Source organism: Archocentrus centrarchus, chromosome 4 (genome assembly GCF_007364275.1).
Source record: "Archocentrus centrarchus isolate MPI-CPG fArcCen1 chromosome 4, fArcCen1, whole genome shotgun sequence".
Lineage (NCBI taxonomy): Eukaryota > Metazoa > Chordata > Actinopteri > Cichliformes > Cichlidae > Archocentrus > Archocentrus centrarchus.
In genome coordinates, this window is record NC_044349.1 from 11,235,824 (window position 1) to 11,261,978 (window position 26,155).

General features: G+C 38.7%; 1 protein-coding gene across 6 annotated transcripts in view; it reads right to left on the reverse strand.

Annotated features, from left to right (window-relative positions):
• sgip1a (SH3GL interacting endocytic adaptor 1a) overlaps positions 1 to 26,155 on the reverse strand; it is a 63,166-nt gene that overhangs the window by 25,727 nt on the left and 11,284 nt on the right. For all 6 annotated transcript variants that reach the window (XM_030726879.1, XM_030726880.1, XM_030726883.1 and 3 more), the window contains exons 2-8: positions 4,634 to 4,697; positions 3,820 to 3,841; positions 3,674 to 3,694; positions 3,151 to 3,207; positions 2,753 to 2,816; positions 1,782 to 1,957; positions 136 to 144 (exon numbers count right to left, since the gene is read on the reverse strand). In XM_030726879.1, the coding sequence (XP_030582739.1) occupies positions 136 to 144; positions 1,782 to 1,957; positions 2,753 to 2,816; positions 3,151 to 3,207; positions 3,674 to 3,694; positions 3,820 to 3,841; positions 4,634 to 4,697 (413 nt within the window). The remainder of the gene's footprint in view (positions 1 to 135; positions 145 to 1,781; positions 1,958 to 2,752; positions 2,817 to 3,150; positions 3,208 to 3,673; positions 3,695 to 3,819; positions 3,842 to 4,633; positions 4,698 to 26,155) is intronic.

Sequence of the window (26,155 nt, forward strand, 5' to 3'; positions counted from 1 at the left end):
TCTAGGTAGCCTATTTTCAGCAACACAGAACAAAGCAAATACATTCATAAGTAGTAACTGCCAAGAGAGATGAAAGGGTGGACAGTCGAGAGAGAGAGAGAAGAAGAAAAAAAAAAAGACAAAGCAAAGGCTTACCGGACTCCTCTACAGAGTTTAGCATCATTTCAGGCAGCAAATAACAACAGATGAGAGAGAGCAAAAATCAAGACAGCAGAGGGAGAGAATTAGAAAAATTAAAAGAAGGAAGGGTAAATCAACACTGGCAAAGCAAAATGTCTGTGTACAATGTTCAAAGTCATCTAAATCCACTGCAATCATAGATACAGGCAGATCAAGTTGGAAAGGTATTAGGGGTTTTCACTGGATTCAGCCCCTCCGTGTATACATTAGCATACAAGATGTGAAAATTTAGACAAAAACCTTTTCCTGATGAGGAGTTTGTGAGAAAAAAAAAATAGAGTCCGTGTTTAATTTATATGGCTAGTTAACATTTGTCCCTTCTTACTCTACTTTATCATTTCATTGTCTATCTACAGCCAATGCCAGAGACACAGAATAATTGTGTGAACAATGCACCTTACAAGCAAGAAAAAGTGCTGACCAGGCGATTATATAATGCAGATTTGAACAGGTAGTGGCAGACATTGCTATAATAATCCAACACCCTTAAAATACACTATTAGGGCCACACTTAACATTTTTTTTTAGTTATTCCAGAGTACCACCACCACCACCACCCCAAAATAAATAAATAAATAAAACAAACAAACAAACAAAATAATATGCCAAGAAATAGTGTCCAAAGTCTTCTGTTTACTTGTAAAATTATCAAAAACTGAGCAAAGGTTAAAAAAAAAAGTTGCTTGTGTAAATGTTCCAGCTTCCTCAACTGATTAATTTTAAACAACACAAGTCTCAGCTCTTTATACACATTCACACAGGTATTACCAGCATGAAAAGCCATTCGCACCTGATCGGGTTAGCACAGTCAGTGGGTGAACACACTGAAGTTGGACTTAATTATTAAGGCCAGAGGCTCAAATGACCATGAGCAATCTCTATGTACAGCAGAATGACACACGGGCTCATTGTGCCCACTTTCCTACCTGAATAATTTAAGGTAGACACCCAAGCTAACTCTCCTCATTGGAAAATACTCAAGTTGTGGGTCCCAGCTAGAAAGGCAGGGGCCATTGAAGATGGCTTTGCTAATTACAGACTATCTAAAGAGGATGCTAGCTAGAATTTGGACTTATCAACTGAGCTGCATCACTTCAACTAAGAGCTTCACACCCTGCTATTTAGCAGCAGTGCTTAGTCAAATGGTTTCTGTTGTGGTAGGACATCTGCCTTGTGTTAAATGACTCCAAACACTGAGCTCAGTGACTACGACCAAGTCTGACCAAGAACATATCACAAGCACTTCACATCAATTATCTGAAATTAAAGCTCTGTTATAAATCATAACAGAAAAATGCACTGTGATTTCAGTCTACCTTGTGGTGTCCTTGTGTCCCTGGGGTCAATACTGGTTAAAACAACTTTATATTATAGAGAAATACAGTAGTAACACAACATATAGCACCACACGGAAGATCGTACAGTAGGAAAGACAACATGTGAGCAACACATGTACACAGCTGCATTCGTGCACAGTTAAAATAACGGGAAGAAAAGCAAAAGCAATGATATGCACATGCACAACTAACTTAACACTAATAACACAGTCCTTCATTAATGAAAGCCAGCAGCAACAGACCAGTGAAAGCAGAGCTACTCACCAGAGGAGATGGGGACAGAGCTATGTTGCCTATGGAGGCTTTGAGCTCATCGACTGAGGGTGCCGCCACAACACGATCAGGCGGAAGGGGCTTTATCTTGATTTTGAATTTTTTCCTGTGGTCCTCCTCTTCCTCGGACTCATCAGAAGAGAAGAAGTGGGATTTTTTGGTGGCAGGTGAAAGCAAAACGTCAAGGAAAACAAAAGTCCTTTCTTAAAACATTTGAAAGTTTTAAATTTGCAAAATATGGAAACTAGCTAGGCAAATGTGAGAGGCTACTAAATTCAGTAACTACATCCTGGGAAAAACTTTGTCACCGTTTATTAATCTCTTAACTTTTCTGTGCATCTTCCTTTTTAAGTGGCGAGACACGGCCATTACTATTTAGAAATTGTCTTTTCTGGCTCAAACCATTATATTTTTTAGTTTTTAAATTATTCTTATATTCCTCTAATAACAAAGATAATTTCTTTGGACAAAAAAAAAAAAAAGACAATCCGAATACAGAGTTAAAGTATGTGTATGCCTGCCCACAGTGTGAAAAATCCTACTCCCGCTCAGATCAAACTTTCAGCCTACTAAGAAATAACTGAACAAAAACCACAAATTACAAAACTTAAAAAACAAGCTGACAATACAAGTGAGGTTATAGGGCTTTTCTATATTATATTATTGCGCCTTACACGTTTGTTAAGTATGTGACACATTTTATTATCACTGTATGCCATTTTTCAGTAAAACGCTAGAGTAATGATCATATTGATCTGTTTTTGCCTGATTTTAGAGCCAAGTCACAACTGGAGTCATTTGCCTTCAATCACACCTACGACAAAAACTGATATAACAGTGCGCAGTGCCACTTAGCAAATGCTATATGAACAATGAAAGCAACCCAGTTTGTGTGTGCCACACAACTTAGCAGAGAAAAATGAAGACAAAAAATGCCACATATTAAACTGCACTGAGGATATCTCCTTCTTCTGATTCCTCTTCAGGTCTGATACTGTAGCCTTCGTCATCCACCTCAGGAGAGTTCTGAAACAGTGACTCAGTATGAATCTCTTAGAATTTTAATTTCATGGTGCTGATGCCATACAAAAATACTAACAGAAACAGTGGCTGTTAGCTGCACAGTAAAACATGACCCAAAGCACAGAACCCACATCCAATATGTAAGCTACATGCATAAATGCATAGACTTGACACAACAATCAATTAACATATCTGTAAATCTGTCAATTCCGTATTGATTTTATAATAACATAAATAAATATGCGAGGGTTCTGAAAGCGAGGTCAGCCGACAAAGCTAAATTACTGCTCAAAAGCAGTGTAAAATAAACACACACTCACTCAAACCTTCTACTTACATATCTTTCCCAGTCGATATCTCCATAGAAGCCATTAGGGGCCCCATTCGTCTTCTTCTGAGAGCAAGAAGACAAAAACTGATTGATTACAATCTCACCGGACACTGAAGATACATATGTGTGACTACACTACACACCTACACAGCAGAACTATGTTTCAGCTAATCTCACCCAAAAACCTCGATCCTGGGTGCTGCAGATTTGGGTCACAAAATGAAAGCTTTGTTCTCGGTTTTGTCCTCTTTTACATTAGCAGTTCCTAAAGTCATCAAATTAGCTGTCATTTTTGAAACATTAGTCAACAGACCCCAAAAAATTTGGAGACCCCCCGAAAAAAACCCAAAAAAAGGTTTCTTTAGAGAACCTGCTAATGAAAGGACAGCTGAAACAGCAGCACTAGCAGCTGACTGATGGGTTAAAGAATAAACTTTGATGTCTTTGACCAATCTAAACTCTACACACACTATGCTTCTCTAGAGGGTGATGTACTCTAAAAAAAAAATAAAAAAGCTGAGTTCAGTACCGATTCAACCTCTTGGGGTTCCTAGTAAGTGAAAAGAACATAAAAAAATAATGTGGTTCACAAATTTCCCTGGGAATACAGGCTTACAGAAATACAAATTTACAAATAAATAAAATGGTTTATATACTAGCGTTTCTGCTACTTACACCATCTCTGTCTGGGGACCCCCTGTGTGAATCAAAAGAAGAAGGAAAAAAAAAAGACAGAAAAAAAGGAAAACATAACTCACTTAGCACATGACTTCTTCATTTAAATAACGTCTTGCAATTTAGTTGAGATAAAAATGTTTTAACAAGGCTGTTTAAGAAAAAGGTTTTCACACAACCGTTCTCACATTTATCCACTCACAAATTAAACTCCCACAGACATGCCAGTTCACACAACGTACACTGACTTGTGTAGGCCTACAGCATGGCTAAAAACCACTATTAATATCACGGAGATTCATCAGGCTAAACAAATGCCAACTGGACCTGTTTCGTCTATTTTTTATTCTGCTGTAGTTAAATAAATTTAGAAAATTCCTCCCCTTTATTGTCATCATACAACATATTACACAAAAACAAGCACTTTGAAAAGTACTTGATATTTTAAGCTTGTTTATTATTTTAGGAATCCTTAATCACATGACATACAATAAAGTGCGCTATACCGTATTCAGCCGTGAATCATAATTGGCTGGAAGACTCTTGAACCATAGATGGTTAATGGAAGCTGCTGTCTACCATTTCCTGTATTTGACAATACCCATACTTAATACTAATCCTCTAATTGTTCTTACTGACCATAATCCTTTCATTCTTTTGCCATAAATATGCATAACCTGCTGTCACGTATCCTTTTTTTTTTTTTTTTTTTTTTTTTTTTAGTTCAGTCAGCCTTTTGCTCCACTTCACAGCATCACAGTGGAAGCGCTAATAAGCTCTGTGCTTGGATCAAACAAGACAATAGAGGACTTACGTGGAATCATTGTCCTTCTCTTTCTTCCGTATCCCAAAGGCCTTCCTGGTACGTTTTTTCAATCCTGAAAATAAAAAGGTGGAAAAGGGCGAATTATTACATGCAGATACACCAAAGGCAAGACTAGAAGTTGGTGTTTGCGGGGGTTAAAGGCTAAGTGAACTCCACATCTATCACCCAGAAGGTTAAAGGCAATGTTTCATGTATTATTTAGTGAGTAGCTGCATCGCTGTGAGGTCAAAGAACTTGTGTTTTCATGGTCGCACAGACTCATGGCCTTGCATTTATCAGGGTAACTATTCAAGATAGTAATTTCATTACCACAGTGAACATCAAGAAAATAGCTGCTGCACAAAAAGGAGTTTTTCAAAGAACTCATTACATTTTAAAACTTAAATATATACTGCGTCACAGTGAATGTGAGACTGAGTAATTTGATTACTAGTTCAAATGTTCAGACAGACAAACATCAAGACAAGCAGACTAACTCACAAGGTTAAAAACAATATCGGCCACACTGTTACAGCTGGAGTTAAAAAGTACTCAGTAATGAAGGGTCATACAAAACCAGTCTTCTAACGTCATTATAATCTCACTTACATCTCAGAAAACCTCAAATCTCCCGAAGCTATAACGGAGCTGCTCATTGAAAAACAACACAAATAATTACAGTGCACGTCTGTTTAGGCCTTGAGAAAGCTTGGGAAAGTTGGCACTTTGAAACAGAATGCATTTTCTCTGTGGATTGTATTAAAATCCAGTTTGGTACAGCTGCAGGACAAAAAATGGAAAAGACATAAAGCAGCGGTTATCCATAATAAAAGCTCCAATAGTATTCTTGGCTTTCTGCCTTTTTTTTTTTTAAAGCAATTTAAGCTCAAGCTATTCTGTTCTATCGGGAAGTACTTTAAAAACTGGACATTGCCAAATATAATGTGTACATTACACTCCTGCGCAGCTTCGTGTTTAAAAAAAAAAAATTTTTTTAATCTAATCTTCTCTCATTCCCTGTACAGGTGTCCCACCCTGGACTAGCCTAGTCCTACTCTCTATGACATTAATCATAGAGAGTATAAACTGCACTGTACAATTAAGCTACATAAACTGTTCTCCATTGCTCACACCTCGTTCTTACCCAAAATGAAGGCCCAGTTGTCCTCCATTTCTTCTCTGATAATTCTTTTGCTCTCATACTTCCTTGTCTTTATGTGATGAGATCTCAACCAGTCAATCTAAGGACCAACCTATCTTTTCCTCATACAACATGCAGATGAGTCTCAGATCAGAAACTTGATGCCACACACACACACACACACACACACACACACACACACACACACACACACACACACACACACACACACACACACACACACACACACACGGGGTATAATGCTTGTGTCTGTGATCTGTTCAGGTACTCAAATTCGACACCAGTGACTCGACTCATGAATTAGAGACAAATATCATCATTGTAGCGTCCTAATAAAAATTACAGGCATGTGTAAGTTAACAGTCCTTTGCTCACCTAAAAAGCAGCATATGCAGGCAACCACATCAAAGCTTGGCAAAGTCCATAAACAGACTTGTGATCCCACAAGGGAAATTATAGTACATATACAGGACCATAGAAAAAGAAACAGACTCCAACATAAAACTCTGATCAAGAGCTTCTCATACAAGGTGTACCTACATGAAAGTGTTTACATTTTTGCCTTTGTTTTTATATATTTATCCACTTATGCATCAGAATGGCTGCAGTCAAAATGAGAAATCAATCCAAGAAGGCTTCAAGGGCACGAACAGTCTCGCCCAGAAATACTTGCCCATTGATTCTGCTAACATATTCAGCCTTGCATTCTATTAATGGTGAGTGTCAAAGACCAAATAAACATCCTGGTGTGAAAAAGCAGCACACACACAAAGACTGAAACAGAGTCACATGTTGTATACAAGGACAAGATTTGTCTTTATATACAAAAAGGTAGACACACGCCACTGGAGAATAGTGATGATGTCAAGAGCGTCATGAATTTTAACGGACACGAGGAGATCAGGTGTTGGGAAGCAGTGCTGGTTTCTATAAAGTCAGGGCCAGTACTCAGAAGAATGAGGGACAAATATATAACATCAAAGTTTAGCTGAGTTCAGAAAGCATATACCATCTCTCACAAAAGATAAAAGGCACATGGTATATACTGTTCCTTATCAAACACTGGCTTTATATTTTCAGTCAACAAGGACACTGAGATAGAGGAGCAGGAGCAGGCAGGTTTCATCTCATTTTTAATTCTCTCTCATCTTTTTTCCTTATGGTAACAACATGTTACCTGTCTAACAAGTTACAGGCTTAAAAAATAAACAGCTGGAAAGCTTACAAATGATGGCCTTCAGCAAAGTGATGCAGCACCAAAACAGATCAAATATTATTTCACAGTACAATACTTTTGTAGGGCGAGTGTGGAAGCATCATGCTGTTTGTGTGGGACTCGTACCTGTGAGTGAGTATGTATGTATTTGTCTGCTTGCTCATTCTGTTTTTATTTTACAGACACAAAGAAACCACACTTGTCACACATATGCAGGCAGCTGCTCCATTTGACTGATGTCAAGTTTAACTGTTTTTCCTTTCAAAGTACAGACGGCTTCATTTTTGCAATACCAAACTAAAAATCTCTTCTTTCGATCTCTGGCTGTCCCAAACCAGTTTTCCCTCTTTCTGATCTCAGTGAACCATCTGTTGGAGACTTCAAGATGAGAACACAGTGATCTCTCGCTCAGCCTTTAGTGTAACGGATGCAAGCAGCTTAAATGGTTCCTTCAACAGCTGGGCTAGGAAGGCACAGACACACAGTGATCTCCCGTCAGTCTGGATCAATCCTTGACGTGTTCAGCTTATGGTTCAGTCACACTAGAGTAGAGTTTTTCTTAGCCACATATTGATTATACAGTGCATTCAACTTCTGGAAGACAACTCTACAGGTCACATGGTGGGAGGCAACCTGTCTCCAAACAATCGCAATCCACCAGACTGGTGAAGCTTTGCGAATAACTGCCGACTAGTTTATAAATACAGATAGATTGCCAACCTGTTGCAATCAACCTGAGTTAGTTCGCACTAATGAGTGCAACTACTCTGCGATGTGTCTCTTTCCAATATGGGGCTTGATGCAAATGGTCATTCATTTCTCATAGTTACAATGTTGAGTTGAGCCATGGTCTCCAACCACTGTTACTCCTAGTGTAACTGTAGCATTAGCTAAAGAGCTGCTTTGATTAAAAAAAAATATATAAAAATGTAGATGTATATCATTATACAAGCCATTTACCTTTTTTCCATTTGTGTGTGTGTGTGTGTGTGTGTTGTGTTTTACTTTTTTCCCTACACCATAAGGCTCAGTTAAGGCCAGCAGCAACTTAAACTGATTTAAGTCTTGACTGTTTTCAAAGTGCAACAATCTGCCTGAAACCCATTTCTTTCTTGACATCTTTCTTGTAGCTTGTTTCAGATTTGACATCTTTAATAAGTACTGCTTTATTTTTTTTAAACCTCTTTGCCTTTTCCTACTTTCTGATTTGTAAATCCACCAGTTCCCCCAAGCAAAAGCTGACATATTCACAGCTATACTAAGAGAAGTTGTGTGTGTGTGTGTGTGTGTGTGTGTGTGTGTGTGTGTGTGTGTGTGTGTGTGTGTGTGTGTGTGTGTGTGTGTGTGTGTGTGTGTGCGTGTGCGTGTGTGTGTGTACTGTTCTGCTCTTTCAGTATGCATAGGACAGCTCACACTTTAAAGGCGAAACCTGCAAGATTATTTCATTTTATGGCATTTACCTTTTATTGTCCTTCATTTTGTGAAACTTATTTTTAATTCCTGTCCAATTTACTCTAAATTGCACTCCCATAAATTGAGTGCAAGAAAGACTAAATAAGGAACACAAATATAATATAATGCACAAGGAAAATATGATTCTTTAGCTCATCACACTGTGTAGCATTTAAATAATTTAAATACCCCTTTAAAACACCCCCACAGAACAGATACCCGGTATTTATATATGACTCCACCAATCAATATTTTTAAATAAGGCAATAAATGATTATTGCCTGTTAAGAGTACTGCACACACTGGATGACATAAATGCAAAAGAAAACATGAATGTGTGTGGCAGGAGTTCATTAACAGAGAGGGAAATAACAGAGTTTGTGGTGCACACTCTTTAATGACTTGATGGCTTCCGTTCAGAAGGATGTGCTAATGTAATTAGTGGTCTCTTCTCAAGACACAGTAATGTAATTTCAGGAAAAGCCAAAGGACATGAAGCCAAACAGGACAGGACTCTGCCAAATCTAAAAACTACATGGCATTTGAAGAGCAACAGCACACTCACAACTGAGAGTCAATTTACTTTATTTTTCTCTGAAAAGCAGACACTGTTTTTCCTACAAGACTGTGGGACTCTGTACCGATTTCTATGGAATTCAAATAACACTGTTAATAATCTAGGGTTCATGCTAACCTTGGAGAAGCAGGATGCTAAACAAGACATGGTGTTATATCTCTGAGATTCACCCTGCAGCCTAAATAAAGTGTATTCCTCTAACACAGCCTACAATAAAAACAAACCACACTGAAAAACTGCAATTACTGAAGTGAGCTCATGTGTAAAAGAGCTCATTACCAGCTTTCACCATGAAGATTAACCTGAAGGTGGCATACTACTTGCTCAATGCTCATGTCTGATATTTTTCCAGGTAGGCAACCAAAGCATATCCACACAAACAAAACAAAACAAAAAACCCACCTCTTAAACTTACACTGAGAAAAATACCTGCATTTTCTACCTGATGTGTTGTCAGGTAGATGAGAAATTAGAAAAATATTGCTATAGTTGTATAAATATGGAGCACTGCATCTGCATCTTACACCAGTCCATCTTAAATCTTTTTTTTGGATAGTCCAGCCTTTTATAGCTTTTTTATAAAAAGACCAACTAAAAACATCCATCTTAGAGTTTTGATTCAAGAAAGTAAATGTTCACATATCACTGTTTTCTTCAAGTTAAATTTCTCACAGAATTGTTACAAATAAATTTGGTTTTGGATTTAATACACATTAGGAAAAACTGCTTTTTATTTCATTACAATTCCATCTACTGCTATTAGCAAACCAGTCTTAAACTGAGATTTGTGATCAAGTCTGCGTACTGCACCTTATGTGTCAATTCCTGAGGGCTTACAGGTCTTCTTCAGCCAGGGGGATCTGTTGCATTAGCCCTAGCTATATCCGACAGAGTCGGGAACTAAAAGGCTTATTTCGCTCTGGAAACAAACACACATTCACAAAAATCCAAATCACACATGGTTGAAAATATAAACGGGCCAAAATACATGTAGAGAATAGCTCTGCTTCTGCAGCAGCAGTACAGAGGCTGTTAACAAGCTGCTCAAAATAGGGAAGAGGCGAAGAGGCTCAATCTGCTAGCCAACCAGCAAAACACACACATACACAGCTAATGCTGCCAGCTACAGCAGTGGAGACCATGCCAGGCCACTCCAAACTCTGAATGCAAGACCTGTGCTGCTGTGCATAGTAATCAGAAAGGAAGATAATACACCACTGAGATTTAAAAACAAAAGTGCTAAAAAACAAAAAACAAAAACTGAGCTCTTCACATTTGAATTGACCAATTTAGGCATTAAATAAATTCCTTAAGCTGATTTTTTGGTGGAAAGTGGGGAAACAACATGTTTGAAAATGATAAGCCGGTGTGTGTTGTGCATGCCAGAGCGTGCTCAGGTGGGAGAATGGCATGGGAGAATTACAGTGTGAAGACAGTGTGTTGAGTTGTTGTGGGTATTGAGTCATGCTGTTGACTAAGCACGAGGAAAAGCATGTGGATCTACTGACAGGCAGGCAGGCAAGTAATTAGTGGTACAGGAGGAAGGCAGGCAAGCACAGCAACAAGCACGCAGAAAAATAAACTGCAGACAGACAGGCTGTAAGAAACAGCAGCAAGTGGTGAGACAGGAATGCAGACAGACCGACATACAGTAAGGAAACAGAGAGATGGACACGCATAATACAAACAAGAGGTTTAAAGGGCTCTTTTGTTGGAGTGACTCATTAATCTTCCTGGCCCTGAGTGGTAGGAGGAAGAACAGACATGTAAGAAAGAATTTCTTCTGACCTCCCGATGTAGCAGCAATGATACCGAGGCAAAAAAGAGCTCTAATATCACAGCAGACATGCAGCATTATGAATGCAGCTTCCATTTTATTTCATGTACTGTTTTTGCAGCCTTGCTTGGAACAGGATCAGGAGTCTCAACACTGTGGTGTGATGTGAAAAAAAAAGGGCAAACCATAACAGACTATGGTTAGATAATAATTAACTAAAGATGAGCAAATGAAAACCATATGCTTCTATTCAGTAGCTACATGCCCATTGCACCAGCATAGGGTTTGACAATAGGTCCAAGGATTTCATGCTAAAGTGGCAGTCAGGGTGTTGTTGCCTAGCCTGCAGAAGTCTGTGTGTCTCTCCATGGATATACCTCCCCAGTTCATCACTGATCCACCACTGCACATATTGAACAATGGTAAAGGCAGCATAACATTCTCCACGGCTTCTCCAGATGCTTTTACATCTGTCACATGTGCTCAGGGTGAACTTGCTCCCATCTGTGCAAAAGCACAGGGCCTCAGTGGTGGAGCTGCCAATTCTGGTATTCTGTGGAAAATACCTATCAGGCTCCACGGTGCTGAGCAGTGAGCACAGGGTCCACTAAAAGGATTTCAGGCCCTCATGAGTTTCTGATTGTTTGGTCAGAGACATTCACACCAGTGGCCTGCTGGGGGTGATTTTGTAGGGCTCTGGTAGTGCTCATCCTGCTCTTCCTTGAACAAAAGTGCAGATACCAGTTCTGCTGATGGGTTAAGGACCTTCTACGACCCTCTCCAGCTCAGTTACTTGAGCAACTGCCTGTCTCGTGGAATCTCCTCCATGCTCTTAAGACTGTGCTGGGAGACACAGCAAATCTTCTGGCAATGGCATGTATTAATGTGCCATCCTGGAAATGGACTACCTGTGCAACCTCTATAGGGTCCAGGTATCACCTCATGCTACCAGTAGTGGCACTGACCAGAGCCAAATGCAAAACTAGTGAAAAAACAGAAAAGATGAGGAGAGAGGAAAAAGGTCAGTGGCTTCAACATGTAAAACCATTTCTGTTTTGGGGGTCGTCTCATTGTTGCCCCTCTAGGGAAACTGTTAATCGATTTCAGCTACTTTGGTGTGAAATTAACAACCCCCTCTGCTACTTAACTGACCAGATCAACATCCCAGAAGTCTGACTTGAAGCTATACTCTGATTAAAAAGTGTTCCTTCAATTTTTTTTGAGCAGTGTATTTGCACAAATAAGGCACATCAAACCATTTAGCCTTCCCTGTTTATAACAATTTTATCTCTACTTGCAGAGGAAGGAAGAAAGCCATTATTCTATATTTTCCACCTACTTTTCCCCTGCTAGTCTTTAGATTTCATCTTCTACTTCTCTGATCTTCAACTCCCCAACCCCACAAATGGAGAAAGAATCAGATAGAAGGGGATAAGAGGAGAGAACATCATGTCAGTGGAAGTGTCCCCCTGTCTCATTACCTTGGAGAACCAACAGAAAACTATGGCAGCACAGCATAAGAAAACTCCAGAATTCAACACCAGGAGCCAAACCTCCTCAGCCTCAGAGTGTGTGAGAGTGTGTGTGTGTGTGTGTGTGTGTGTGTGTGTGTGTGTGTGTGTGTGTGTGTGTGTGTGTGTGTGTGTGTGTGTGTGTGTGTGTGTGTGTGTTTCAGTTAGAGAGCTGGTGTCAGTGTGGCAGAGAAAAGACAAAGAGACAGTGCCAGTTTGCGTTTGAGGTTGTGAATGCTAAAATTAGAACCTGACTGTACAGGCCAGGTGGCTGCACTGTGAGCTATCATGTGCAACACTTGCAGTAACAATGTACCCACAACTATACACATACATGCATTAAGAACTGGATCTGGATGGTTTTGGTGCACGGATGCACCGTGGGAGAGAGGGAGGAGGGGGGAAAAAAAAAAAGGCTGTTTCATTGAGTGACGTCACACTTCTAAATAAAGTGGGTCAGGGCCAGAAACCATCCAGCAGCATGCTAGCAGTTGGTGCAGAGATGAACAAAACGTGTTTGAGAATGTGAGGATGGTGGTGGTGCATCCATGTGTGTTCCCACTCTGTTCATACTCAATATTTAGTACTGTATTTATCCTTTTATAGATTTTGATGCCATAGGTACAAAAAAGCATAGAATATATTAATATTTATTAAAGAGATTAGAGAAACAATCTACAGGTCATTTCACAATCAATTAATTTGTAGCTTTTTGTATTACATGATGAATAATTTATTAAAGAATTAAAATCACATTATTTGATTTACTGAGTAGTAAACTCATTTTTTTTTCACAGTGCTGCCATTATAGCATTTAGTCTAAGCTCTTTAATAAAAAAATATGGAAGAGTCAGTAAAGCTTCTGCAAATACCAGAGATAATAAGGTTCATAGTATATTTAATGTCAAGGTTTGTAGTGTTTTTTTTGTTTTGTTTTGTTTTGTTTTGACAGATAAATTAGATTAGCTAAAACCAGTGTTGCTATTTCTTACCAATCTCCATCCATCTCTTCCTCCATCCCATTATTGCTCATCCCCTCCTTCACTATAAAAGAGCCAGCACTCAAGCTTCTCATCCCCAGGCTCCAAATAGCATCCACCAAGGACTGTGCTACAAATGACCCTGCTGCAAAGCCAACAAAGTAGCTATTAACAAAGATATCTGGCATAACGTCACAGGGGGAAATGTGTATTTTGAAACAGTCTATTAATTGACATAAAATCTTTAGAGAAGCTGATATGGGAATCAAGGACACCTTCCACCTCCAGCCGAGGCTTAAAGTGCTTGATCTTTTTGAACAGCTTGATTTTCTCTGACTTCTGCTTACTTCATATAAACAGCAAATGAGTTTCAGATAAAGAGATCAGTAATAAAGCTGGATATTAACTTTGTTCGCCAAATTTTTTCAAAGTTGTGAAAATATAAGAATAATTCTTAAAGCCCTAGCAAATCCCAAGTGAGGTAGTGAGTGCTCAAAATAGACTGAAACTTTTCAACTGTATATTGAAATTTTAATATCACAAAATCTCTGGAGTAACTTATATTTAGGCAGGCAATGATTTCTTACAAAGTTTCAATTGTTTTCACACAAAAATTAAAAAAAAAAGTTGTCCTAACCACCGCTAGGCCTCAGACTTCCCCTAAAGATAAGTCCATGGCTATTTCAGTCATGCCCTCCTATCAAAACACATCAGCACAGCTGGCACTGAGTAGACAAAGTCCTCCCTTCTTCTTTTGTCCACATTAATCTCACAGTACCCTGAAATATAGCAGCATAGTTGAATGCCACAACTAAAGGAGGCTAAAATAGCAAGGCAAGAGAACTATCCTCCTTCCGCTGTATATGCATGTTACATTTCAGAGCCACAGGAATTTGATTAGAGAAGCAGCCATTTCATAGATGCTGGGAAAAAGTAAAGTGTTGTCCCCGATGCTTAGAGTTGAGACTGCCATCTATAAACATCATATTCAGGCTTTGATTTTAAAAAAAGATGATAGTTAAAAAAAAAAAAAAATGAACAGCAATTCTGCATACTGAAGTATGTGACTAACAAATCTGAAGAAATGGAGAAAAAAAAATGAACAAAAAATTTTATACAATAAAATGAAACAGCCTTTCCTACTGGCAGACCACACATTTTTATTGTTACACAAGAACTGAGGTTACTAGAATTAATTATGCTTATCAGGAAGGTGGACCAGCTACATGTGCACTCAGAAAGTTTTCCTAATGCTTGCTGACATTCAAGGGCACATCAGATTCAACTTAAATTCAACTTAAAGTGAGTATAGATACTCACTTGTGGCTAGAGATTAAAGCGATGAAACAGTAACTCCTAAGCAAAGTTGAAATTCCATAAGGAAAGCTATTTTTTTTGACAAAACTAGCAGCACAAGCAAAAGAGTCCAGTTAATTGGTGATTAGGTGTGAATGGTTGTCTGTCTCCTGCAACAGGCTGGCGATCTGTCCAGGGTGTACCCTGCCTCTCACCCCGCGGCAGCAGGGTAAATGGAAAAACCCTAAATTGGATAAGCGGTAGAAAATGGATAGATAGATAAGTCATTTCATACTGTTCTGTAAGTGGGAACATCTTGGTCACATGAAGATAAAAAAAGAAGCAGCAGGTAAAGCAAAGAAAAAAAAAGGCTTTTTTGCTGCTTCTCTAGTTCAAATTTTTCATGCATAGTTATTTTATTTTTTTAAACAGATATAGTGCATTGTTTAACCTTACGTCTCTCTTACTAAGAGCTGACTTGATTCACAGAATATGTTCTAAGATTGTGGAATAGAAAATGTGATAAATACATAAAGTGCACTCTGGGCTTAACTATCCAGAGATTTTTCTTGTCTTCATTTTAATATCAAACAGTGATTCAAAGTATCTGAGCCATGAGGCACAAGACAGTGTGGGTGTACAATGAAGTGTGATTCACTGATGAGGATGTTATTTTTTTTTCTTCTCAAAACCACGAGATCTGTGTTTGCACAGAGTTTGAACTCTGCTGTACTGAGGAGAAGGACAGAGCAGAAGGAGGAGAAAGGATGGTGAATCTGTGGTGAGAAAACATTTTACATACACGCATGCACGTTACCTACATGAAGCAAAAAACAGGCCCACATTTGAGTCAACCATGAGTCAGGTTTACAATTTAATAGACTGGCCATTAATGATTAAGAATAAACAAACTGAGAATAAACATTGCACGTGTTCACATAAGCTCATATTGGTTTTTTTGTTGTGTTTTTTGTTGTTACTTTTACATCTTACATTACAAAAGTCACTCATGGGGAATAAAAGGCCTACTGGTATAAGAGGACACACACAGACACACAGACACACACACACACACAGGCCTTGTTACTCTGTTTATGGGGGAAAAAGTAAAAACAAACGAACATGAGAAAGTTTGATCATTTTAAATAGTTGAGTCAGTATTTGTTTAGAAGTTCAAGAGAGCAAGACTGGAAAGGGACAAAATGTATACAGAAGTTCAAATGCAACGTGTGAGCTATGTGCTCACTTTCATGGGTTCACTGGGTTGCTTGTTGGTATAATATTTATAAAATCTGAAGAAGGTCTGCATTTGTTCTGTTATGTTGTGGTGTTTTAAAGCTTAAACAGTGCATCACATATACTGCAGAACTTGAGTAATATGCAGAATACATCTTTGTGCACATACAAAGGCCTCTGCACCGTGTAGTACAATCTGACATTGCTACATTACAATTATTTCCTCTGTGAAGCCAATTCTTGGTAAATCCTACAAGGTATTTGTTGTAGGGTCATTCTGTTTGGCATCAAAACATTCATGATATTTTCCCACACTGTAGAGGAACTAGTGGAAGAAGATGGATGAATGAATGTAGAGGAACTACAGTACCAAAAGAAACTGTGTTTAGGCAGAAGGAAAAACAGAGGTGTTGATGTGCAGTTTTTTAAAAACACATATACTGTCTATCAGCACAGCTACAGTCCAAGAAAACCATCCATGCCAAAATAAGGATCTTGGAACATTAGTTTTATTTGCCCACCAATTGCATTGATGGTAAAACTGCCCCTTTACTGCCAAACTTGAGCTACTAAAATCAAGCACATATTTAATGACAGTGAAACAGCATGTTACGCTACAGAAAGTCCTCTTCCACTTTCAGTTACACCCAGTGAACTATTCCTTTATGATCCTTAGCACAGTTTTACATTTAGATGCCATAAAGTAAAGGTGTGCATAAGTGTTTGTTAGGAGATATAATCCTGGGAATTATTGCCTTTTTCCTTCATTTTCCAGAGCAAGTTAACTATTACATAAAGAGCTGTGATGCCATTCCTTAGAAGCTTGTAAAAACTGAAGCTGAACAATGTGTATTAATGGTTATTAAATCATGTAAAAATGAAAAAGATAAGTTAATTTAAAAGTGTCAGACCAAATAAATGTCAAGGGTTGCGTCAGGAAGGGCCTCCAGCCCCAAATCTATGCCAAATCAATGTAGGGAAAGGGGATATGCAGATGGTTGGAGTGACAGAACAAGAGGGATCTGCTGCGGTGACCCAAAAAGGGAGCTTCCAAATAATGAAGATGGCAAAGATGTTATTTAAAAAAAAAAACACACACACAACCCTGAAAAATCTCTCTTTGGTCACATGCCTAACAGACAGATGCACCTACAACTGCATGTATTATATTGGCCACTATGTAAGGCTGAATGAAACTCACGTAACTTCACAAAGAGCAGTTTAACAGTAAAACAAACAAGGTATTCAAGTACTACTTCACCTGTGAAAGAAGCGTATATAATCTAATTTGCAGTTTTGTAGATGCTGACAGAGAAATGAACTCTGTCGACAATTACAGTGTCATCAGGGGTTTTATTCAATCTTGGAACCTACAAATTTAAAATAAAAAGCCTGCTTTTTGTTTTCATTGAGAGAATTTAACGAAAGAGGTTAGGTTTCATTATGGAAAACGCAGGATTAAGCACTGTTTGGATCTTACACTACTGACCCAGTCAGAATATATTGTAGTAACTTCCATCTATTATGCCACTTTTCTCCACTGGGCACTGCTTTTTGCTCAGTAGGCAATTTTATGTCTTTGTCTTGTAATGTCGGCTGTATCACGAGGCTACGTATCTGGACTGACTGCTGGTGAGAAAGACACGAGAGTGTGCAAACATGTGATCTGTCAGTGATGGAGAAAGAGTCAGGTAGAGAGATGCAGAGCAGATCCTCAGTCAGGTTATGTGTCTGCGCACAATCTGAAGTTCCCACACAAACGGTAAGCAGCACTGCGCACACAGCTCACTGCCAGGTTTCATGTGTGTGGTCTTGCCCAGATCAGGCTTGATAAAACGTCGATATGTATCAGCAGCTCAGCTGCAACCTGGTCACGTCCTCCTTCTATGTGCCCATAGGGAAGAACCAGAAATTGCTTTGTTTGTTGATTCACAATTATGAAAATGAGGACAAAAAGGGGGAGGGAAAGAGAGAAGGAAGAATAAGGCAGTTCACATTAAAATGGAGGAACAAACTATGTTGTCTTTTATTTCTTGTCCGTCTTAAAGTGACACGATCCTAAAAAGCTGGCCCAAATTCCTGTGGATTACATCTGTCTTTTTCCATTCCAACAGTTCCTCCACTAATCTCAGTTCATTCTGGTTAAGGCAAACCGCTGCTTCCACCCCTCCCTTATTCACACCCAGATTACAGGTTTGGCCAAATTTTGGTTGGCAAAAGAATTTGACTGTCTATGTTTCATTAAGACAAGAAATGATTGAAAACCTCTGACAACATGTTTTCACAGTGACAGTCCTCAAATTAAAATCATGAAAAAGAAGAGCGGAGGAAGACAGAGGAATATAAGGAGCAAAGGGAAAAAAAAAAAAGAGGGGAGAAACAAGGATGAACCACAAGATCTGGAAACACTTTGAGGGAACACACCATCAATTCCAGTGTCACTAACGCCCAGCAACCCGCTGTTATGGAAAAGCTTATATAACCCACAAGTTGATTCAGACTGCACAGACTTCACCTACCTTATAAATACCTAAAATAATAATGATAGCAGGTTCAAGAAAACAAGCAGAAAGCTCAAAGATATCTGAACAAATCTAATTTGTTTTCATAATGCTTAAGAATTGAGATCTTATCTGTGTTATGTCTCAAATTTTGTATTTTTGTTTGTCAATATGTGTAGCTAACATCGAGCAAACATGTTGTGCAGGCTGTAAATAGGTTTTCAAAAAAAAAAAAAAAAAAAAGGCAGTGCTACTAGTGAGTTCATGTTATGTAACTAGCTGCTACTTCTAAACCAACAAAAGGGGCCATTTCAGGAGAATCCTGCGATAGCTGTAGCGCTTAAGTAATTGAGATAGAAAGAGTGTCTCAACATCAAATGCATTCAAACTGCTCAATGTATAGACGGACCATCCACAGATGTGTACCACTTTACCTCATTGATATGCACTTAAGAAAGTTTAAATAGTGCTTGTCGGAGACGGATTACACCTTGCATCCTGCTCCTTCTCGGGTTCACACTGTGATTAAAAAGAATACGAAACATCATTTTTAATGCGGATATTTTGAAAGAGTTCATTTCATTTCATTGACCTAAAATTTGAAGGCACAAAGACTAAATATTTTATTGAGGAAGGCAATCTCAGATATGATTATGAGATGGCTTGCCTAGGGGTACTGAGAGAACTTGACTAAATTAACACATTGCACAATTACATTTAGAAAGAAACGTGCAATGGACCAATCCACTGTTACACTGGAAGTACTGTATATTGGTCAGAATACACAGAGTACATCCCATTTACCAACAGTGTTGCAACCATAATTTAGTAAAGTAATGTTAACGTTTAGGAAAACGTTAAAAAAAAAAAAGGTACACTGTACATTAAATTAATAGGACAAGGTTTTGTTTTGTTTTTTCACCTGGGACTTTGGGAATTATAAATTTTGGTACCAAACAGAAGGAGCTAAATGGATGCTGATGTTAGTCTAAGAACCCATTTCTGCTTCAGTCCCCAAATAGTACCAAATGAAACTATTTGCTCAAAGGCTTATGACCTGCAGAAGAAGAGAAATGACAAACAAAACCTTGTGATTCTGGGAGGAATCCCTTGGTCTTGGTGTTTGAGAAAGTGTTTCATTAATGCAAACACAGGATCTTTAACAAAGTACTTTTAAAGGCAACACATCCTGCTCAAATTTAAAAACTTAGAGAGTCCAATCTCAGTTCATGGGAAAAACAGGACTTGAAAAGCATTCCTGTCACTGCTTAGCTGTCTGAAATTATGGAGGTTAACACAAGGAAATAGTGACGAAGTAGCTTCCTTTTCCTACCTTGTAATTTGGTCCAATTGGATTCATGACAGAGTGGATTGTCCTAGCCATTTGTTGCATATGAATTGTCCTTCAACAATGAAGTTGTTAAAGAACTGTATCTGCAGGAGTCACTAGTTTGATATAATGAAAAGGACGGCTCATAATTTTAAATCCAGCTGACTTTGGCCTATTTACTCTTCCCTCTTTTCTTGTTATCTACACAAACCAGAGAGATTTTTTTATGTTAGCACTGCTTAAATGGATGCACAGTGTAGTCTTTTCTTGTCTCGTATCTATTGTCTCGTTTCTCCCCTTTATCAGTTTGTAAAATATCCAATTTGCCTTTTATAAAACAAAATCAAATGAGGGGTCTGATAAAATTAAATAAAACCTGAACTTTCAGGGGAAAATCGATGCGTCACACTCAAGAACAAAAAACCAAGAAGGCAAAATCTATGCCACACAAAGCCCCCGATCGCACTACGCTGCCTCTGCTATGAGGGAGGAAGCTGTGAAAACAACTATTGCTCTCTCACACCAAAACACTGTAGGTCAAATAAATTTCTATTAAACAAGAGTATAGTTGGACTTACAAAGTGCACTCTCCATAAGAACACTGTTCTCAGCAAAAATAAATCCAGGAAATAAATCTCCCTTTCCTTCCTCCACTGATGAGTTGGAATGATATTTGTATAAAAATGACCCAGACTGAAGTCCATTGTGCCCATCTTTCATTACAGACACAACCAACCCTTCTTCCAGTCCTGTTCAGCAGTGTCTTACACTGGGACTGAGGATGACAGGTGCTTTGTGTGGTTCAGCTTCACTGATGTGCCGTTTTCTCTCAGCTGCAGTTCTCTAACCCCAAGTCTCCTTTTCTCCTCTTTTTATCCCCTTCTGTCCTTCTCCCTGCTGATACGGTGAAAATCAATGACTCTTCTATTTTGTGGACTGGCCTGATGTCTGCTAATGAAATCCTATCTGCTATGAGTCATCCATCTGAGTTTCTGGGCTATGACTGGCAGATGGACTGTCTCATCAGCATGATTTATCATCTCTAACTCACAAACACAAATACGCACACCTTAGGACCATTCACTTATGCAAACAAAAGCGTGTCATTTACACAAGTGAGCAATGAGAACTGATGCCCCAGTTCATATTAATCTGGACACATAAAGCTGACTAAGACGTGTGTGTATGGCTGTTAGAGTTTATGGTCAAAGTATTCTCATGGTCAGTGGTTTTGTACATTTTTTTTTTAAGTGCCACTTTCATGCTTTGGGGGGTTTACCCTTTTTGTACATGTAAAAGGTTTACAAACTTGCATAAGTTTTTCTTCCATTACTTGTCTACATCACCATGTAACACATAAGATGTACTGCTGCCTTATTGGCTAGTATGACATGCCCTCAAACACAGAATGAGCTAATGTCTCAGCTATATCTAGATGCAGCATTCTGCTTTACAGTGATTATTTCCTTGTGCTAGCTGCTAATGCTCTGTTTAAAATGTCTCAGCTAAGTGTAAAACATAAGAGTCTTCATGCACTGCCAGCACCTGAGAAAATGAAGACTCAGTGAATTACCTTTATTTTTGACACCAAGGCATACTGCTTACCGTCAAAAACAATAGGAACATTGCCTTATGGTTTGTGCTAGCATCGTGTGCAACTAAAGTTGCTAAAAATGACATCTGTTTGTTTTGCTACAGCCCTCTGTGATCAAATATTTTTCAACTGAAAAACCTGGTATCAATGACCAGACACATAAGTTAAAGACAATGGCTCTGCTGTAACTTGAGCAGAACCAAGAGAATGGTAATGAGGTCAATGCTAAACCTTTTTGTTAGCTACCCTAATTTCCTTCGGGATCAATAAAGTATCTATCTATCTATCTATCTATCTATCTATCTATCTATGATAACTAATGCCTTGCTATTAGTGCCACTTGACCCATTAGAATAGTTGGGCCTTTTCAGGAAGGGGTACTTCAAGAGATGGGAGGGTGAAAAGAGGTCGTGCTGCAGTCTAAAGTATGAGAAAAAATGTTGTTGGAACATGTAAGCCTTTATAGTCTACACGCCATGCAATTACTGTATGAGCTATAAATGATATGGCCAAATTAACAAGATCACAATACTTTATTGATCTCGAGGGGAGAAATTGCTTTTTCACAGACGCTCAAAATATAAATATGAAAGAAAATATGAAGATAGACAAATGTAAACTCTCTATATAAAAGGTAAATAAAACATAAGTTTGATGCCCACAGGTAGAATAATTTCCTGTGGTGTATCGTGGTGGAATTAGTCATTTATTGAACATGCTCCTGTTACTCTCCAGCACATCATGGAGAGGATGTTTGAATGATTGTCCAATATTGTCTGTATCCTGGACAGCATCCTCCTTTCTACCACTGACATCAGAGTCATGCTCCACACCCACAGCGTTGCCGGCCTTGCGGTTCAGTTTTTGAGTCTGTTGGTGTCTGCTATCCTCAGCATGCTCCCTCGGCACACCGCAGCATACAGCATGTCACTGGCCACCGCAGACTCAGAAAACTCCTGAGCACCATCCAACAGATATTAAATGACCACAGTTGTCTCTGAAAAAAAAAGAGATGGCTGTGGAGCTTCTCATAGAGGGCTTCTGTGTTTTTAATGAAGTCCAGTTTATTGTTAGTCATTTCACAAAAAGTAAAATGTTATTTTTGTAGTAATATTGTAAATACTTTTTCAATTGATAAAAATTAAACCATCACTATACACTTGGTGTACGCTTGCTGGGATTGAGAAAATGTCGAGAGTTAATTTGTACATACAGTAAGAACAAATCCAAATTTTGCATAATTTCCTGTAAAGCTACAGTAGCCTCCGGTTCAGCAGAAATCAACTGTGTGCAGACTGTCAACTGTGTTTAATCGAAATTTAGCTTTAGTTATGAAGCTAAAACAGACTAGTCATCTTTAAGCTATTCGTCAAATGACATTCCAACTCACAGCCTACATTCAATTACTGCTTTAACTCTTGCTACTCCTTTATCTTATTAATAGCATAAACTATGAACAGGCAGAAAGACGGCTCTGTGTTCAGACATCCTGGCCAACTAGGGCCTTTCTGTGACTGACTGAGTTTGCTCCAGGTGCTCCAGTCTAAAGTTAAGTCAATTGGTGACTCTAAACCAGCAGGTATGAATGTGAGAGGTTCTGTACCTCTGTATTATCAGCCCTCCGTTCTCCTCCTGTTTGTACACAGCCCTGTTTCTGTAAATAATACAAAAGTGGCTCAGACAGCCACACATACCTCTGCTGCACTGAAAGGGGGGGTGGGGGGAGGAAATGAACACGAAATCTGGGATATGCTAATCTTCTGAACACCACAACATTGAACAACCACAACACTGACAACAAGGAGATGGCTAATAAACAGCCAGGTCAGAGAAAAGGGCTGTGATCAGCACAGGCAAAGAGCTGTGTTGACATTACTGAGGCCTCAGAGTTAAAAGACAAAGATGGATGCAAAGGTTGCTTTGTTTCTGCTGGAAGTTCACCAGCACCGTGGGATTACTGGGATTGATGAATAATTCAAACTGCTATTCTAGGTGACATCACTTTTACTACCTTAGATAAAAACCACTGTTTTTTTAATCTGTGTTTTGGAAGCTGTTTTCTGTGCTACCCTGTTATTCCATTTGAACCGATCATAATATTTGTAATACATCAGCTAAAGAGAGAGAAGTCCACTTTGTCGATACCGAGTTCAAATACCTTTGTCAGGTGTGGCTTAGCCCAACCTTTAAGGTCTCTGAGTCTTTGGTGGGACCAGTTTTCATTTATTGCTTTGATTCAAAGCAGATTCACTGACAGTTATAAATCATAAATCATAGTAAATCATAGTGTATGTCCAGTTTGGCTGAAGGATTAATGTGCAATACTAATTACAGGTTTTAGTGAATGATAGATGTTACTCAAATTTATATAAATAGAAATAAAGAACCATGGAGTTGGCAATCCTCAATTTAATACAATTTTTGACTCACCAGGTGAACACGTGTCTTTGTACAATGAAACTTACATATTTTTGGCAAGTGTGTTCCAATGTTGTAAAATTCCCACAGTTCACTGATACTTAAGCTTGCTGACTGTGCTTTTCCATCATTTTAAGCTTATTTTCCAGGCCTTTTCTTCTAATACAGTGATCCCTCACCTGTCGTAGGGGTTACGTTCCAGAGACCCCCACCATAACACCACTAAAGGCATAGGTCTAACTTATCTCTTTGTCCGAGTGAGAAACATAGTTATGGGGAGTTATATAAATGCCTATATACCGCAAAATCCCGCAATATAGTGAAAGCTCCACAATACAGAATTAGATATTTAAAAAAAAAAAAAAAAACCCGCAATACAGTGAAGCCACAATAAATGAACTGCAATGTAGCGAGGGACAACTGTATTATGAACCATTATCTCAGTGTAGGATGAAACCCTGAGCAACTATTCTGATAGCAATTAACAGCAAGTATTGTCCTAATGCTTCACAGGCTGCAGTAAAATAACTTTTTGCTGCTTTGCATTTGTAAAGACAGAGTTTGTAAGTTTGGGTCACCTGTAGGTTTGGATCACTTGTAGAAATTGCTTGAGCTGCGAACTGTCAGGCTTAATTTACTTCCCTTGCTGCAGGAAAGTTAACAGAAATGTTTTACTCCTGAAAATCTCGATTAAATTGTTGATGGCCTGAAATCTTTGTGTGTTTTACCTCGGGTAGTTTACAACATACTTGTAAAGGTTTTTTACTGGACTTCAAGATGTTGAATGGCAATTAAATCAGAAAAGATGGGATTGCTTGGAAACTTACGACAGGAAGACTAACTACTTTCTTTAGTATAAGCCTGGATATAAATCAGGCCTATAGCCTAATATACTACAAATGCAGCAGAAATATGTATTGGCTCATACTCACAGTACACAAGTCAAACATGCCACACACAGCTGGTGAGACACTGCTACACATTTCTATTATTTTCAATCCCCGTCTCTCTCCAAACCCCAAACCCTTCAACCCTTCCCTCATCACTACAATTCTCAACAAAGCCAGTATCAAGCTAATCTCTTCCTGTAGCTGGGTCTCGGCATCACTGTGCTAGCGCAAGCCTCTGCTGATTGAAAATGACATCTGTTTACACTGGTCTTGCTCGTAGCCGTACAGTAGAAATACACGTGAAACGCTGGACCCAGAAATATCAACACATATGGCAAAGGGAGGGATTTGTCACGGATACAAACAAAACCACTTTTACTCAACTCATTGCTGAAAACCCGAGGATAAAAACAATAAACTTCATGGTCTAATTGTTCTTTGCAGCTATATTTTCTTATTAATAACATAGATAATTGAATGTACAAAGATATGAGTCCATCTTGAAATATTTCCTTCCTTACGACATTCCTACACAGTGTGGGACAAGTTCAGAGTGTATTTCTAGGAGCTGATGAAAGGCATTCTTGGAAACCTAGGAAATCACTAACTGAAGTAGATAACAGATGCTCAGGGTAAGTGGGTAATCACAAACAAAGAACACGCAAATGCAATCGATTTAACTGCACTATTATGTCATGCTGATTTATTAATTAAGCAGAGTAAAGGGAGATTGGGCCAAGCACTAAGAGTCAGCCTGGGAGATGAATACATTATACAAAGAAACACATTAATATTATATGGCAAAATAAATCCAACTTCCTAGAGGGTTTTCCTGCAACCATGTGTTTTTGTTCAGCCAGTTATATGCCTGAAGCTGCCATTTTGTACCAAAGTGGAAAAATCAGATAAAGACAGATAAGAGATCTAGTGACCAAAAAAAATTGAATGAAGTGGTTGTATTCAAAGCATCCACTCCTCTTTTTGCCTCTCAACCATCCTTATCATATAACCTGGTCAAATTCCAGAAATGCAACAAATGCCACACAAAGAAAAAGCAGCAACTTAACTTAAAAAAGAAAGAAAGAAAGGAGAAAAAAAAAAAAGGCCTGTTGTGATGTCATACTACCCTCTGTATCTACTTATTGCCTCTTCCTCTGGGGCGCTGATGTGCATTGCTGCTCTCCATCCATCTCTTTCACTCTCATACTATCCTATTTGGACATTTTAACTCCTATTGTCATCTCTTCTATCTACAGCACTCATTTGGCTCACTGATTCCTTCCTTGAAATGGCTGCATAGCAGATTATTCACTCCCTCATTTTTTTTTTTTTATTCCTAGCTTATGCCAGCTTCTTTCTGTGTGTCTCCGTGTTAATGTCTCTTACTTGGGGTTGCTCCATGAGCTGCACTATTTTGGTCTGCATGAAATACACTAATAGAAAAATGACATTTCCCCCCATTTATTGTCCATTAGATCACAAACAGAAAGACCTCGTTATCATTTGTGTTCAGGTCAAGAGGAGGACATGCTAAATACATTCTCAGGGCAAACTTTTTTTTTGCCCTCCTTAACCTCGTAGCTGTGAATCA